At 45.2% G+C, this 18542-nt stretch overlaps 1 protein-coding gene across 5 annotated transcripts in view; it reads right to left on the bottom strand.

Annotated features, from left to right (window-relative positions):
- syne3 (spectrin repeat containing, nuclear envelope family member 3) overlaps positions 1-17541 on the bottom strand; it is a 54560-nt gene extending 37019 nt beyond the window's left edge. For 3 of the 5 annotated variants that reach the window (XM_070547155.1, XM_070547156.1, XM_070547151.1), the window contains exons 1-2: positions 2212-2668; positions 1708-1862 (exon numbers count right to left, since the gene is read on the bottom strand). In XM_070547155.1, the coding sequence (XP_070403256.1) occupies positions 1708-1862; positions 2212-2224 (168 nt within the window). In that variant the 5' untranslated portion in view covers positions 2225-2668. Of the gene's footprint in view, positions 1-1707; positions 1863-2211; positions 2669-17423 lie in introns of those variants that run through there. The other 2 variants (XM_070547153.1, XM_070547154.1) reach the window with 2 other exon arrangements.
- Between the last annotated feature and the right edge of the window lie 1001 nt (positions 17542-18542).

The raw sequence follows: 18542 nt of genomic DNA on the forward strand, positions 1-18542 counted from the left end.
GAAGGGACGGAAAAAATGTGGTAGAAAAAAGTGTACAAGCTCTAGGGATAACCGCACCCTGCAGAGAATTGTGACGACAAACCCATTCAAAAATGTGGGGGAGATCCACAAAGAGTGGACTGCAGCTGGAGTCAGCGCTTCAAGAACCACCACGAGGAGACTCATGAAAGACATGGGATTCAGGTGTCGCATTCCGTGTGTCAAGCCACTCTTGAACAAGAAACAGCGCAAGAAGCGTCTCGCCTGGGCCAAGGACAAAAAGGACTGGACTGATGCTGAGTGGTCCAAAGTTATGTTTTCTGATGAAAGCAAGTTCTGCATTTCCTTTGGAAATCAAGGACCCAGAGTCTGGAGGAAGAGCGGAGAAGCACAGAATCCACGTTGCATGAGGTCCAGTGTAAAGTTTCCACCGTCAGTGATGGTGTGGGGTGCCATGTCATCTGCCGGTGTTGGCCCACTCTGTTTCCTGAGGTCCAGGGTCAATGCAGCCGTCTACCAGGAAGTTTTAGAGCACTTCATGCTTCCTGCTGCTGACCAACTTTATGGGGATGCAGACTTCACCTTTCAACAGGACTTGGCACCTGCACACAGTGCCAAAACCACCAGCACCTGGTTCAAGGACCATGGTATCCCTGTCCTTGATTGGCCAGCAAACTCGCCTGACCTTAACCCCATAGAAAATCTATGGGGTATTGTGAAGCGGAGGATGCAATACGCTAGACCCAACAATGCAGAGGAGCTGAAGACGACTATCAGAGCAACCTGGGCTCTCATAACACCTGAGCAGTGCCACAGACTGATCGAGTCCATGCCACGCCGCATTACTGCAGTTATTGAGGCAAAAGGAGCCCCGACTAAGTATTGAGTGCTATACATGCACATTCTTTTCATGTTCATTCTTTTCAGTTGGCCAACATTAGAGAAACAAACATTTTTTCATTGGCCTTTAGAATATTCTAATTTTCTGAGATACCAGATTTGATGTTTTCATTGGTTGTCACCTATAAATATCAAAATTAAATGTAATAAACATCGGAAATACATTGGTCTGTGTGCATTGCATGAATATAATGTACAAGTTTCACGTTTTGAATGGAATTACTGAAATATTTTCAACCTTTTGATGATATTCTAATTTACTGGCCAGCACCTGTATATTTATCCTAGTGGATCTATATTTATCCTAGTGGATCTATAATTATCCTAGTGGATCTATATTTATCCTAGTGGATCTATAATTATCCTAGTGGATCTATAATTATCCTAGTGGATCTATATTTATCCTAGTGGATCTATAATTATCCTAGTGGATCTATAATTATCCTAGTGGATCTATATTTATCCTAGTGGATCTATAATTATCCTAGTGGATCTATAATTATCCTAGTGGATCTATATTTATCCTAGTGGATCTATAATTATCCTAGTGGATCTATAATTATCCTAGTGGATCTATATTTATCCTAGTGGATCTATAACTAAACGGGTAAACTAGTAGTAGCACGTCCAGTGGGCAGGACACCGTCTCTATGGGGTAGTGGGTGGCTAACAGTTTCCATGATTTTAGGAATCCTTTTGCCTCCTTTATTACCAGCTGACTCATGAAAGTCTCATCGGCCTCTCCCTTCCCTAACCCCAGTCCGCTGGAACAACAGCAGAACCAGAACGTGAGTCGGAGCAGGTTTGGTTCTAACAAACCCGGCTCACCTCGGTCTCCCTCAGCCGGGCCTCCAGGGCCTCACGAGGCCCCTGGGTGATGTCGTTGACCTTCAGCCTCTCCTGGACCGCCAGGATCCAGGCCTGGGCTGCCTCCAGGCTCTTCTTGAAGTCCTGCTCCTGCTGGGACATGACTGGGTCTGGACCTGAAACAGAACCGACCCAGTGAGTGAAAAATCTGAACTTGATACACCCCAGACACAGATCCAGATCCAGGCCCAGACTCCTTTCCACCGGAGCCGTCAGCAGCGCGAGTCGGCCGCGTCTCAGGAGCAGCATGTCGCGGCCTTTACGCGCCGGTTCTATTTTCTACGCCTCTGAAACGGGTCAAGTTCGACATTTTTGGGGAAGGAAAGACAGGAAATCGGACGCGGAAACAGAGCGAAGCTTCCCGAGATTTTCAGAATAAAGAAACGTACTGCCTTCCGGTTGCTTTACTTTTAAACAAGTTATAATATAATATGAAATAAAACGGACAGAACATAAAACACAAACCTTTTGGAGTCATGTTGTAGTTTTCTCCTGCTTGTTGTTGTGTTTACTGACGAAGTCACGCGTGATTTTGCTAATGTCGCGTGACTTCGTGCTCTGTAGGTGACAGCTGCTTCGCGTCTCGTGGTTAGGGCCAAGCAGCAGCTTACGCCAGCAAGACGTGCTGCTGACGGCTGCGGTGGAGAGAAGGGGTTGACAACCAGAAACACCAAATCTACAGTCTGACTAACAGAACCAGGAGACGGAGCAGAACTCCAACAGAAAGCTTCAGCTGCAGGCAAACACTGAGGTGGGCGGAGCCAAACTCCTGAATGAGTCACTGCAGAAACCACAGCATTCCAGTTGCCTGTGGTTCTGTTCCCTAAACCAACACGCTCCACTCAGAACCAGAACCTGGTGTTCAGACCAAGAAACCGTATTTAAAACAAAACAACAAAAACAAACTAACTTCTGCAGACAGAATGGAGTCCTCACATTTATTTTCCTCCATTCACTTAGAGAATGTGTTTAAACAGGCTGAGCGGATGTTGAGTGGTTTGATTCCAAAAAGTCATGTGCTGAAGTGCCCTTGGGCAGAATACTGAACTCTGAACTAGGGATGTCCTGATTCGGAAATCGGCCCCGATCACGTGGTTTCAGACTCGACCCGGACTCAGATACTGGGTTCAAATTATTGGAGAGCAACTTGGTTCTCCTTAAAGGTTGCCAGGCTCCCCTGATGCCCTTAGCTTACACACCCAGCAGGAGCACAAACAGATCCAGTTTCTACCTGTATTACATGATTTATATGGACTCAGCGTAGCGGGGATTCTTTAGAGCAGAGCAGCAGGCAGACCGCTGATTATTCATCAACTCCAGCTGCGTTCTGCACACGGCCACAGTAACATGTTCTGTTTCTAAGTGGCGTCACCAAAATATATATAATTAACACACAGTCATTCGTGTCCGTTCATCTTCTCTCTGGTAAGTTCTGTCTGTGTTTGAGCATGACGTGTGGACGCGCTGCAGCGCTCGTCACTGGCGCAGCCGGGCCGCGTACACTCCGCTGTTTTTGAGGTCAATAGATCAATTTGATCTGCTGGTTAAAAAGTTACTTGTGAGGTGAATAAGAAGGAAGCAGGCAGGAGTTTTTCTGGAGGACAGGGAGATGCAGGAAGATGAGAGACAGACAGGACAGGAAGCTCAGAGACAGACAGGACAGGACGCTCAGAGACAGACGGGACAGGAAGATGAGAGACAGACAGGACAGGAAGATCAGAGACAGACAGGACAGGAAGATGAGAGACAGACGGGACAGGAAGATCAGAGACAGACAGGACAGGAAGGTCAGAGACAGACAGGACAGGAAGATCAGAGACAGACAGGACAGGAAGATGAGAGACAGACAGGACAGGAAGATGAGAGACAGACAGGACAGGAAGATGAGAGACAGACGGGACAGGAAGACCAGAGACAGACAGGACAGGAAGCTCAGAGACAGACAGGACAGGAAGATGAGAGACAGACAGGACAGGAAGCTCAGAGACAGATGGGACAGGAAGCTCAGAGACAGACAGGACAGGAAGATGAGAGACAGACGGGACAGGAAGATGAGAGACAGACAGGACAGGAAGATCAGAGACAGACAGGACAGGAAGGTCAGAGACAGACAGGACAGGAAGATCAGAGACAGACAGGACAGGAAGATCAGAGACAGACAGGACAGGAAGATGAGAGACAGACGGGACAGGAAGATCAGAGACAGACAGGACAGGAAGGTCAGAGACAGACAGGACAGGAAGATCAGAGACAGACGGGACAGGAAGATCAGAGACAGACAGGACAGGAAGATCAGAGACAGACGGGACAGGAAGATGAGAGACAGACAGGACAGGAAGATCAGAGACAGACGGGACAGGAAGGTCAGAGACAGACGGGACAGGAAGGTCAGAGACAGACAGGACAGGAAGGTCAGAGACAGACGGGACAGGAAGGTCAGAGACAGACAGGACAGGAAGATCAGAGACAGACAGGACAGGAAGATCAGAGACAGACAGGACAGGAAGATCAGAGACAGACAGGACAGGAAGATCAGAGACAGACAGGACAGGAAGATGAGAGACAGACGGGACAGGAAGATGAGAGACAGACAGGACAGGAAGATCAGAGACAGACGGGACAGGAAGGTCAGAGACAGACAGGACAGGAAGATCAGAGACAGACAGGACAGGAAGGTCAGAGACAGACGGGACAGGAAGATGAGAGACAGACGGGACAGGAAGATCAGAGACAGACAGGACAGGAAGATGAGAGACAGACGGGACAGGAAGATCAGAGACAGACAGGACAGGAAGGTCAGAGACAGACGGGACAGGAAGATCAGAGACAGACGGGACAGGAAGATCAGAGACAGACAGGACAGGAAGATCAGAGACAGACGGGACAGGAAGATGAGAGACAGACAGGACAGGAAGATCAGAGACAGACGGGACAGGAAGGTCAGAGACAGACAGGACAGGAAGATCAGAGACAGACGGGACAGGAAGGTCAGAGACAGACAGGACAGGAAGATCAGAGACAGACAGGACAGGAAGGTCAGAGACAGACAGGACAGGAAGGTCAGAGACAGACGGGACAGGAAGGTCAGAGACAGACAGGACAGGAAGATCAGAGACAGACAGGACAGGAAGATCAGAGACAGACAGGACAGGAAGATCAGAGACAGACAGGACAGGAAGATCAGAGACAGACAGGACAGGAAGATGAGAGACAGACGGGACAGGAAGATGAGAGACAGACAGGACAGGAAGATCAGAGACAGACGGGACAGGAAGGTCAGAGACAGACGGGACAGGAAGGTCAGAGACAGACGGGACAGGAAGATCAGAGACAGACAGGACAGGAAGATCAGAGACAGACAGGACAGGAAGATGAGAGAAGGACGGGACAGGAAGGTCAGAGACAGACAGGACAGGAAGATCAGAGACAGACAGGACAGGAAGGTCAGAGACAGACGGGACAGGAAGATGAGAGACAGACGGGACAGGAAGATCAGAGACAGACGGGACAGGAAGATGAGAGACAGACAGGACAGGAAGATGAGAGACAGACAGGACAGGAAGATGAGAGACAGACAGGACAGGAAGATGAGAGACAGACAGGACAGGAAGATGAGAGACAGACAGGACAGGAAGGTCAGAGACAGACGGGACAGGAAGGTCAGAGACAGACGGGACAGGAAGATGAGAGACAGACAGGACAGGAAGGTCAGAGACAGACAGGACAGGAAGATCAGAGACAGACAGGACAGGAAGGTCAGAGACAGACGGGACAGGAAGATGAGAGACAGACGGGACAGGAAGATCAGAGACAGACGGGACAGGAAGATGAGAGACAGACAGGACAGGAAGATGAGAGACAGACAGGACAGGAAGATGAGAGACAGACAGGACAGGAAGATGAGAGACAGACGGGACAGGAAGATGAGAGACAGACAGGACAGGAAGATCAGAGACAGACGGGACAGGAAGGTCAGAGACAGACGGGACAGGAAGGTCAGAGACAGACGGGACAGGAAGATGAGAGACAGACAGGACAGGAAGGTCAGAGACAGACAGGACAGAAAGATGAGAGAAAGACGGGACAGGAAGATCAGAGACAGACAGGACAGGAAGATCAGAGACAGACAGGACAGGAAGATGAGAGACAGACAGGACAGGAAGGTCAGAGACAGACGGGACAGGAAGATGAGAGAAAGACGGGACAGGAAGATCAGAGACAGACGGGACAGGAAGATGAGAGACAGACAGGACAGGAAGATCAGAGACAGACAGGACAGGAAGATGAGAGACAGACAGGACAGGAAGGTCAGAGACAGACAGGACAGGAAGATCAGAGACAGACAGGACAGGAAGATGAGAGACAGACGGGACAGGAAGATGAGAGACAGACAGGACAGGAAGATCAGAGACAGATGGGACAGGAAGATAAGAGACAGACAGGACAGGAAGATCAGAGACAGATGGGACAGGAAGATGAGAGACAGACGGGACAGGAAGACAGGAAAATAAAAACCAAGAAAACAAAACAAAGTACTTAACAAAATAAAGCGTAGGTAGACTGATCCCACTACACGTGTGTACCTGTATAAAGCAATAACCTATCAGCATGTAGTATTTATATAGTTGATACAGTTCAGATCATCTTCTAAACTCCGTCCCATGTCCAGGGGCGTATCTAAGCACTTTGGGGGCCGAGGCAAAGACGACCCCTGCCAGGTATTTTAAGTTGAAGTGCTATCTGTTTTTATATTTGCAATAAAGTCCAAAAGTGAAGAATTTATGTTTTTTATTACTTGATTGTTCAAACTACCTCACAGAAGTGATCTGTTGTTAAAAATGAAAATAAAAAGGTAATTAAATAAAAAATAAGGAACATTCTGGAACTTTCTTCCTTTTCTTATTTTTTTATGTATCAAAAGTATCGGATCGGGACTTGGTATCGGCAGATTCTCAAAATCAAATGACTTGGACTCGAGGGCAAAAAAACCCTGATCGGGACATCCCAACCCTGAACGCATCTCACTGCTCCTCTGGGGAGGGTCACATGCAGACATCAGTCAGGTATAGGTCTTTGTCAGACATGTGACCAGTAGATGGTCAGTGACATCTGGCTGTGACACCAAAAGCAATGGCCGTGTTCGAGAAGAGCCAGTTCCGCTCAGATTAGATCACTGGTGATCGCGCCAGTCCCCAGTAGGGAGCCCAAGTCACTTCTGGACCATGGGTCCACGAAGAACGAAAAAATGAACGCAAATCAATGGGGCTAAAAACACTATATTCTAATTCCGCTTGTTTTGTGCCATGGATATCACATATGATGTCCGTGAATTTTAAAGACACATTTTAATACCAAGAACGTGCTAATTTTCGAACGGGGGAAACGTTATTTTAGGTTTTGTGTGAAAATAAGTTCAGGACTACAAATGCTTCACGAAAGTGACGTCATTGAACCAGACACGGAGAAAACGGAGGGAAAAGGGCTGTAAGTTCATCAAACTTCCCACAAGAGGAAAGAATCACCACAAATCTGGTCTTGTGGTGAGTAGCAGCTACGCTAGGGGGAGGACATTCTGTGGTGACATCACATATGCGACGTTTCTAGTTTGTAGTCATGCTAATTACGAACTTTTACAAGCTGATAAATCTCAAAGTACGTGACAGGTGTGGTCGAAACCCCCATCATTAGTTTTCATTTAAATTGCAGTATGCAATACGTGTGATCCAGGGCGTCAGGCAAAGGGGATTAAAAAATAGCGTTTTTAGCCCCGTTGACTTTTCGTTCCTCCAGGGACCCATTGTTCGGAAGTGACTTAGGCTACCTATTACAGTCATACCTTCATATGCACATGTCTACAAAATACAATATCCAAAATCATGTGAGGATGTGTTTCATTTGCTAACAGGCACCGGAATTTTACGTGTTCTTTACAATAAAGTCTCATTCTAACAACTTGCATTTGACCATGTAGCAGAAATACTATTGAATTGATTCAGACGTACCCTTGGATCTTATATTAAACTTACACCCTTTAATTCATTAGCAGACTGTTTATCAGATATCAGTAAAACAAAATGTCACTTATTATATTTGTGATTCATATGTTTAACAGTACAACACACAACATGTTCACTCGTTTTCTTTGTACTAAACATAGATTAATGTTGCTGTAAATAGAACATGAACAGCAATATGAGTCACGTCTGAGAAGGTTCATGAACGGCAATATGAGTCACGTCTGAGAAGGTTCATGAACGGCAGTATGAGTCACGTCTGAGAAGGTTCATGAACAGCAATATGAGTCACGTCTGAGAAGGTTCATGAACGGCAGTATGAGTCACGTCTGAGAAGGTTCATGAACAGCAATATGAGTCACGTCTGAAAAGGTTCATGAACGGCAATATGAGTCACGTCTGAGAAGGTTCATGAACGGCAGTATGAGTCACGTCTGAGAAGGTTCATGAACATCAATATGAGTCACGTCTGAGAAGGTTCATGAACGGCAATATGAGTTACGTCTGAGAAGGTTCATGAACAGCAATATGAGTCACGTCTGAAAAGGTTCATGAACGGCAATATGAGTCACGTCTGAGAAGGTTCATGAACAGCAATATGAGTCACGTCTGAGAAGGTTCATGAACGGCAATATGAGTCACGTCTGAGAAGGTTCATGAACGGAAATATGAGTCACGTCTGAGAAGGTTCATGAATGGCAATATGAGTCACGTCTGAAAAGGTTCATGAACGGCAATATGAGTCACGTCTGAGAAGGTTCATGAACGGCAGTATGAGTCACGTCTGAGAAGGTTCATGAACGGCAATATGAGTCACGTCTGAGAAGGTTCATGAACGGCAATATGAGTCACGTCTGAGAAGGTTCATGAACGGCAATATGAGTCACGTCTGAGAAGGTTCATGAACGGCAATATGAGTCACGTCTGAGAAGGTTCATGAACGGCAATATGAGTCACGTCTGAGAAGGTTCATGAACGGCAGTATGAGTCACGTCTGAGAAGGTTCATGAACGGCAATATGAGTCACGTCTGAGAAGGTTCATGAACGGCAGTATGAGTCACGTCTGAGAAGGTTCATGAACGGCAATATGAGTCACGTCTGAGAAGGTTCATGAACGACAGTATGAGTCACGTCTGAGAAGGTTCATGAACGGCAATATGAGTCACGTCTGAGAAGGTTCATGAACAGCAATATGAGTCACGTCTGAGAAGGTTCATGAACGGCAATATGAGTCACGTCTGAGAAGGTTCATGAACAGCAATATGAGTCACGTCTGAGAAGGTTCATGAACAGCAATATGAGTCACGTCTGAAAAGGTTCATGAACGGCAGTATGAGTCACGTCTGAAAAGGTTCATGAACGGCAGTATGAGTCACGTCTGAAAAGGTTCATGAACGGCAGTATGAGTCACGTCTGAGAAGGTTCATGAACAGCAATATGAGTCACGTCTGAGAAGGTTCATGAACAGCAATATGAGTCACGTCTGAGAAGGTTCATGAACAGCAATATGAGTCACGTCTGAGAAGGTTCATGAACAGCAATATGAGTCACGTCTGAAAAGGTTCATGAACGGCAGTATGAGTCACGTCTGAAAAGGTTCATGAACGGCAGTATGAGTCACGTCTGAAAAGGTTCATGAACGGCAGTATGAGTCACGACTGAGAAGGTTCATGAACGGCAATATGAGTCACGTCTGAAAAGGTTCATGAACGGCAATATGAGTCACGTCTGAGAAGGTTCATGAACGGCAATATGAGTCACGTCTGAGAAGGTTCATGAACGGCAATATGAGTCACGTCTGAGAAGGTTCATGAACGGCAATATGAGTCACGTCTGAGAAGGTTCATGAACGCCAATATGAGTCACATCTGAGAAGGTTCATGAACGGCAGTATGCGTCACGTCTGAGAAGGTTCATGAACGGCAATATGAGTCACGTCTGAGAAGGTTCATGAACGGCAATATGAGTCACGTCTGAGAAGGTTCATGAACAGCAATATGAGTCACGTCTGAGAAGGTTCATGAACAGCAATATGAGTCACGTCTGAGAAGGTTCATCAACGGCAGTATGAGTCACGTCTGAGAAGGTTCATGAACGGCAGTATGAGTCACGTCTGAGAAGGTTCATGAACGGCAATATGAGTCACTTCTGAAAAGGTTCATGAACGGAAATATGAGTCACGTCTGAGAAGGTTCATGAACGGCAATATGAGTCACGTCTGAGAAGGTTCATGAACGGCAATATGAGTCACGTCTGAGAAGGTTCATGAACAGCAGTATGAGTCACGTCTGAGAAGGTTCATGAACGGCAATATGAGTCACGTCTGAGAAGGTTCATGAACGGCAATATGAGTCACGTCTGAGAAGGTTCATGAACGGCAATATGAGTCACGTCTGAGAAGGTTCATGAACGGCAATATGAGTCACGTCTGAAAAGGTTCATGAACGGCAATATGAGTCACGTCTGAAAAGGTTCATGAACGGCAATATGAGTCACGTCTGAGAAGGTTCATGAACGGCAATATGAGTCACGTCTGAGAAGGTTCATGAACAGCAATATGAGTCACGTCTGAGAAGGTTCATGAACAGCAATATGAGTCACGTCTGAGAAGGTTCATGAACGGCAATATGAGTCACGTCTGAGAAGGTTCATGAACAGCAATATGAGTCACGTCTGAGAAGGTTCGTGAACAGCAATATGAGTCACGTCTGAGAAGGTTCATGAACAGCAATATGAGTCACGTCTGAGAAGGTTCATGAACAGCAATATGAGTCACGTCTGAGAAAGTTCATGAACGGCAATATGAGTCACGTCTGAGAAGGTTCATGAACAGCAATATGAGTCACATCTGAGAAGGTTCATGAACAGCAATATGAGTCACGTCTGAGAAGGTTCATGAACAGCAATATGAGTCACGTCTGAGAAGGTTCATGAACGGCAATATGAGTCACGTCTGAGAAGGTTCATAAACGGAAATATGAGTCACGTCTGAGAAGGTTCATGAACGGCACTATGAGTCACGTCTGAGAAGGTTCATGAACGGCAATATGAGTCACGTCTGAGAAGGTTCATGAACGGCAATATGAGTCACGTCTGAGAAGGTTCATGAACGCCAATATGAGTCACGTCTGAGAAGGTTCATGAACGGCAGTATGCGTCACGTCTGAGAAGGTTCATGAACGGCAATATGAGTCACGTCTGAGAAGGTTCATGAACGGCAATATGAGTCACGTCTGAGAAGGTTCATGAACAGCAATATGAGTCACGTCTGAGAAGGTTCATGAACAGCAATATGAGTCACGTCTGAGAAGGTTCATGAACGGCAGTATGAGTCACGTCTGAAAAGGTTCATGAACGGCAGTATGAGTCACGTCTGAGAAGGTTCATGAACGGCAATATGAGTCACGTCTGAGAAGGTTCATGAACGGCAATATGAGTCACGTCTGAGAAGGTTCATGAACAGCAATATGAGTCACGTCTGAGAAGGTTCATGAACAGCAATATGAGTCACGTCTGAAAAGGTTCATGAACGGCAGTATGAGTCACGTCTGAAAAGGTTCATGAACGGCAGTATGAGTCACGTCTGAAAAGGTTCATGAACGGCAGTATGAGTCACGACTGAGAAGGTTCATGAACGGCAATATGAGTCACGTCTGAAAAGGTTCATGAACGGCAATATGACTCACGTCTGAGAAGGTTCATGAACGGCAATATGAGTCACGTCTGAGAAGGTTCATGAACGGCAATATGAGTCACGTCTGAGAAGGTTCATGAACGGCAATATGAGTCACGTCTGAGAAGGTTCATGAACGCCAATATGAGTCACATCTGAGAAGGTTCATGAACGGCAGTATGCGTCACGTCTGAGAAGGTTCATGAACGGCAATATGAGTCACGTCTGAGAAGGTTCATGAACGGCAATATGAGTCACGTCTGAGAAGGTTCATGAACAGCAATATGAGTCACGTCTGAGAAGGTTCATGAACAGCAATATGAGTCACGTCTGAGAAGGTTCATCAACGGCAGTATGAGTCACGTCTGAGAAGGTTCATGAACGGCAGTATGAGTCACGTCTGAGAAGGTTCATGAACGGCAATATGAGTCACGTCTGAAAAGGTTCATGAACGGAAATATGAGTCACGTCTGAGAAGGTTCATGAACGGCAATATGAGTCACGTCTGAGAAGGTTCATGAACGGCAATATGAGTCACGTCTGAGAAGGTTCATGAACAGCAGTATGAGTCACGTCTGAGAAGGTTCATGAACGGCAATATGAGTCACGTCTGAGAAGGTTCATGAACGGCAATATGAGTCACGTCTGAGAAGGTTCATGAACGGCAATATGAGTCACGTCTGAGAAGGTTCATGAACGGCAATATGAGTCACGTCTGAAAAGGTTCATGAACGGCAATATGAGTCACGTCTGAAAAGGTTCATGAACGGCAATATGAGTCACGTCTGAGAAGGTTCATGAACGGCAATATGAGTCACGTCTGAGAAGGTTCATGAACAGCAATATGAGTCACGTCTGAGAAGGTTCATGAACAGCAATATGAGTCACGTCTGAGAAGGTTCATGAACGGCAATATGAGTCACGTCTGAGAAGGTTCATGAACAGCAATATGAGTCACGTCTGAGAAGGTTCGTGAACAGCAATATGAGTCACGTCTGAGAAGGTTCATGAACAGCAATATGAGTCACGTCTGAGAAGGTTCATGAACAGCAATATGAGTCACGTCTGAGAAAGTTCATGAACGGCAATATGAGTCACGTCTGAGAAGGTTCATGAACAGCAATATGAGTCACATCTGAGAAGGTTCATGAACAGCAATATGAGTCACGTCTGAGAAGGTTCATGAACAGCAATATGAGTCACGTCTGAGAAGGTTCATTAACGGAAATATGAGTCACGTCTGAGAAGGTTCATGAACGGCACTATGAGTCACGTCTGAGAAGGTTCATGAACGGCAATATGAGTCACGTCTGAGAAGGTTCATGAACGGCAATATGAGTCACGTCTGAGAAGGTTCATGAACGCCAATATGAGTCACGTCTGAGAAGGTTCATGAACGGCAGTATGCGTCACGTCTGAGAAGGTTCATGAACGGCAATATGAGTCACGTCTGAGAAGGTTCATGAACGGCAATATGAGTCACGTCTGAGAAGGTTCATGAACAGCAATATGAGTCACGTCTGAGAAGGTTCATGAACAGCAATATGAGTCACGTCTGAGAAGGTTCATCAACGGCAGTATGAGTCACGTCTGAGAAGGTTCATGAACGGCAGTATGAGTCACGTCTGAGAAGGTTCATGAACGGCAATATGAGTCACGTCTGAAAAGGTTCATGAACGGAAATATGAGTCACGTCTGAGAAGGTTCATGAACGGCAATATGAGTCACGTCTGAAAAGGTTCATGAACGGAAATATGAGTCACGTCTGAGAAGGTTCATGAACGGCAATATGAGTCACGTCTGAGAAGGTTCATGAACGGCAATATGAGTCACGTCTGAGAAGGTTCATGAACGGCAATATGAGTCACGTCTGAGAAGGTTCATGAACAGCAGTATGAGTCACGTCTGAGAAGGTTCATGAACGGCAATATGAGTCACGTCTGAGAAGGTTCATGAACGGCAATATGAGTCACGTCTGAGAAGGTTCATGAACGGCAATATGAGTCACGTCTGAGAAGGTTCATGAACGGCAATATGAGTCACGTCTGAAAAGGTTCATGAACGGCAATATGAGTCACGTCTGAGAAGGTTCATGAACGGCAATATGAGTCACGTCTGAGAAGGTTCATGAACAGCAATATGAGTCACGTCTGAGAAGGTTCATGAACAGCAATATGAGTCACGTCTGAGAAGGTTCATGAACGGCAATATGAGTCACGTCTGAGAAGGTTCATGAACAGCAATATGAGTCACGTCTGAGAAGGTTCGTGAACAGCAATATGAGTCACGTCTGAGAAGGTTCATGAACAGCAATATGAGTCACGTCTGAGAAGGTTCATGAACAGCAATATGAGTCACGTCTGAGAAAGTTCATGAACGGCAATATGAGTCACGTCTGAGAAGGTTCATGAACAGCAATATGAGTCACATCTGAGAAGGTTCATGAACAGCAATATGAGTCACGTCTGAGAAGGTTCATGAACAGCAATATGAGTCACGTCTGAGAAGGTTCATGAACGGCAATATGAGTCACGTCTGAGAAGGTTCATGAACAGCAATATGAGTCACGTCTGAGAAGGTTCATGAACAGCAATATGAGTCACGTCTGAGAAGGTTCATGAACGGCAATATGAGTCACGTCTGAGAAGGTTCATGAACGGCAATATGAGTCACGTCTGAGAAGGTTCATGAACAGCAATATGAGTCACGTCTGAGAAGGTTCATGAACAGCAAGAGGGTTGTTCCTGGCTCAAATTGAGCCAGAGGAGGTACCATCCTGACCATGCGCCAGCACATGCGTACTCTGTGCATTCAACTGTCTCACTTTTTTAGACCAAATATTTTTTCGTTAAGTGTTCTGATCTAAGCTTCTGTTCATTAATTGAATATTCCATCTGATAATGTTTGAAGTGAAACAAAACTGGTTTTATGCTCAAAATATGAAATAAAACAACTAAATGATCAGGCTGAAATAACAGACTCTTATTATGAAAGGCTCAATAATATGCATCTGATTAGTGTTTAGTTCCTTTTTCCATCTTATATTTATAGTTAACATTTTTAAATGGTTGACCTACATTTCAGTAACATTTTAGGTTTGCATTAATAACACTGATCTTAGTCAAAATAACATAAATGTATGCAGTAAAATATAATGCATTTCATTAACATGCATTTGTGTTGGAAATGGAAATAACATTTCATTTCTGCTGCTAACAACGTAATGGTGGCATGTCTATTATGTACGGATTACCAATAATCCAGTTTAAATTATGTTCAAAGATAGAAGCGTTTGTGAATTATATACTACAACGGCTTGCTGTACTTCCTGCTCCTGTGTGTGGAGCAGACTTGGAGCAGTAATGTGACTCGTATCTGCAGCGTAGCGCTGCAGGATGCAGAATAAACAGGATGGTGGGGACTTTTTATCCGCTTGTAGAGTTTAGTCTTTCTTAGTTTTACGATCATCATACATTTTTCTGTTCGCCACTTGATCGTGAGACTGCTACCCGTTAGCTTTAGCATTAGCCTATCTGCATGTAGCTGCACTTTTGATGCCAAACTTTGGACCGGTTCTGCCTTTGCGCCTTTGCTGGTTCCTTTATTTTCCTCCACTGCATCCAGATGACCACACTGTGCGCCAGTGAAAGCATTTTTCTTACATGTAACTTACTTTAGTTCAATAAAGTTCTGGGGAAAATAGTAATTCTTTGCTTTTCTTCTCCCGTGTCCTGTCTGGCTGTGAAGCAAGCAGAGTTGATGTCTGAATGCTGGTGACAAGCCTTACAGATTTATTCTCAGATGGAGCATCAAAGCTTCTGCTTTTAATGTCACGCCTGATACTTAAAACTTTATTGCTATTGTTTTTGAATGCTTTGTAATTCTGACCAGACACGGAGACAGAGGTGAAAGAGAAAGGAAAAGACAAAAGGTGGGAGGGGGTGGGGGGGGGGGGGTCCACAAAAATAAACAATAATGAACAAGAGTCTGCTTCTAGACCTGCAGAAAGAGAAAGAATAGAACAAAAAATGGGACACACAACAATACATCAGGAGCAAGCTATCACTGCGTCAACCTGATGATGAAATATAAAATAAACATTGTTTAACTGAACAATCACACGATGATAAATCACAGTGCATTTAGTGGCAACGACAGCCTTAAGACCTGTGTTGAACGTGCCCAAGCCCATACTTATGAGAGCACCATGTGAGCACCTGTGTGTGTACACACGCTTGTTTAGGTAAGGTTTCTCTATAGGAGCGTCCAATAGTGTGAGGGACCACAGATCTGCCCCCCAAAGATGCGTAGGAGACGGAGGGAGTTCCAAGTCCCAGAGATCCAGGCGCTGCCCCAGAACACAGGAACCCCAAGGGGACTGCAACCAGAAAGGCCCCCGCCCCCCTCGAGAGGCACAGAGGATCGCCCCGGGGGGCCACAACCAGCAGCCAGTAATTCAAAGATGCTAAACCAGTGCTACGTTTAAAAATAGACAGACACGCACAGTTTTTTTCGTCGCACTGTACAGCCCTGCTCTGATATGGAAGAGCCTGGGGGAAAATCAGGACGTCAATAGCACCAATCATAGATATGTACCAACTAGCGAGAAAAGCTATTTTTGATCTTCTTCTGCAGCGGTTTTAGTGCTTTTCGGTGCACCGCTGCTGATACAGCGCCCCTGCAGTGGCGCAATGCTGCAACTGTAGTTAACATCCATATAGCTGGGGACAGAGAGAAAACTGGCTGGGGCGGCACAACATTAGCTGGAGGCGACTGCCACTCAAATTTGAACGCAGGAAAAACCCTAAGCAATATGAGTCATGTCTGAGAACGTTCATGAACAGCAATATGAGTCATGTCTGAGAACGTTCATGAACAGCAATATGAGTCATGTCTGAGAAGGTTAATGAACAGCAATACGAGTCATCTGAGAAGGTTAATGAACAGCAATACGAGTCATGTCTGAGAACGTTCATGAACAGCTATATGAGTCATGTCTGAGAAGGTTAATGAACAGCAATACGAGTCATGTCTGAGAACGTTCATGAACAGCTATATGAGTCATGTCTGAGAAGGTTAATGAACAGCAATACGAGTCATCTGAGAAGGTTAATGAACAGCAATACGAGTCATGTCTGAGAACGTTCATGAACAGCAATATGAGTCATGTCTGAGAACGTTCATGAACAGCAATATGATTCATGTCTGAGAAGGTTCATGAACAGCAATATGAGTCATGTCTGAGAACGTTCATGAACAGCAATATGATTCATGTCTGAGAAGGTTAATGAACAGCAATATGATTCATGTCTGAGAAGGTTAATGAACAGCAATATGAGTCATGTCTGAGAAGGTTCATGAACAGCAATATGATTCATGTCTGAGAAGGTTAATGAACAGCAATACAAGTCATCTGAGAAGGTTAATGAACAGCAATACGAGTCATCTGAGAAGGTTAATGAACAGCAATACGAGTCATGTCTGAGAACGTTCATGAACAGCTATATGAGTCATGTCTGAGAACGTTCATGAACAGCTATATGAGTCATGTCTGAGAAGGTTAATGAACAGCAATACGAGTCATGTCTGAGAACGTTCATGAACAGCTATATGAGTCATGTCTGAGAACGTTCATGAACAGCAATACGAGTCACGTCTGAGAACGTTCATGAACAGCAATACGAGTCATCTGAGAAGGTTCATGAACAGCAATACGAGTCACGTCTGAGAAGGTTTTCGGTCATCTAGGTCAGTTATCTAGCACTGTTATGAACTACTATGAACACTCCTGCTGCGTCTCTTTTCCAGGCGAACATGGACACTAAATTGGCGGTTGATGATAGAATGACGTCACTACCAGGACATAAAGTCGAAGTTTTTCTCAGAACTCGTAGGAGCTAACGGCTACGTTCTCCCAGGTCACCGACAAACACCGGGAGTTTATCAGCACGCGCCTCCGATGAACAAACAAACAAACAAACAAACAAACCCAGTTCGTTCCGGAAACAGATCCAACACAAACAGAAACACTCACAGCTTTTCGTTCTGGTGGAGCCGGAAATGTTTCTGCAGACCGGAAATGAGGCATTGTGTTGTGTTCAGGGACTACTAGGAAAATAGAGACACGCTGCGTGTGTCGGAAAAAAACTGAAACCCATTTCTTATTAGACATCAGTAACAGCTCAGGTGGGGTTCCGACACCTGAGGTCAGCTAATCTGCTGGCTTTGTTCGGGTTCACACCTTCACTTTGTTTATACTCATGATTTAATTTTCTATTTTATCACTGCTATTGTTTTTCTGTTGTTTTTATTGGTTAGAGGTGTTTGCCCTGATCTTTATCATGTTGTACAGCGCTTTGTGATTTATATCTGTGAAAGGCGCTCTATAAATAAACTTTTCTTACTTACTTACTTACTGTTGCCTGTGTTACGTCCATATGTGTGTGTGTCCCCCCCCAATTTCAAGAGCAAATCTTATAGCTACACTAGAACAGGGGTCAGCAACCCGCGAGCCGCATGCGGCTCTTTAATCCATCTGATGCAGCTCTCTGCTTGTAAACTAATTAATGAATATTTAATTACAATGTATTTTATTTTACTGCATTCATTTTTTATCTGTAACAATTCTAAATTTAAAGATCGTCTACATAAACCTGAACAGGTCACCTGCTTGTGCGTAATCAAACGTCTCTATAGGCGCTTTCTGAGCTGAAGAGGATATGAGATTCTGGACTGTTCTTCAGACAGGCTCATGGATGCGTTGCAGTGTTGGAGGCAGGAACAAGCGCTATTCAGCCTATATAATCAGAACATTTTTAAGTGACAAGTCTCTGAGAGACCGGGTTTAGAAAACACAGAATCTTCCTGCATGGTTCTGCAACTTTCTCCAAGCCCCCGATCTACACATCTTCAGCTCACTGTCCACCTTATGGATGCGCTGACAGCAAGCTGCGCTGAGCTCAGTGTCCATCTCAAATGTTCTGATGGGACACCTGGTTCTGATGAGCTACCTCCCCGATGTGCGTAACGATTAAATTGTCAGCGCATCTGCAGGCTTGAGATTTCTCCGTCAAAATAAACAATCAAACACAGGAAACATCCTGTCAGT

Source organism: Nothobranchius furzeri, chromosome 18, assembly GCF_043380555.1.
Source record: "Nothobranchius furzeri strain GRZ-AD chromosome 18, NfurGRZ-RIMD1, whole genome shotgun sequence".
Classification (NCBI taxonomy): Eukaryota; Metazoa; Chordata; class Actinopteri; order Cyprinodontiformes; family Nothobranchiidae; genus Nothobranchius; species Nothobranchius furzeri.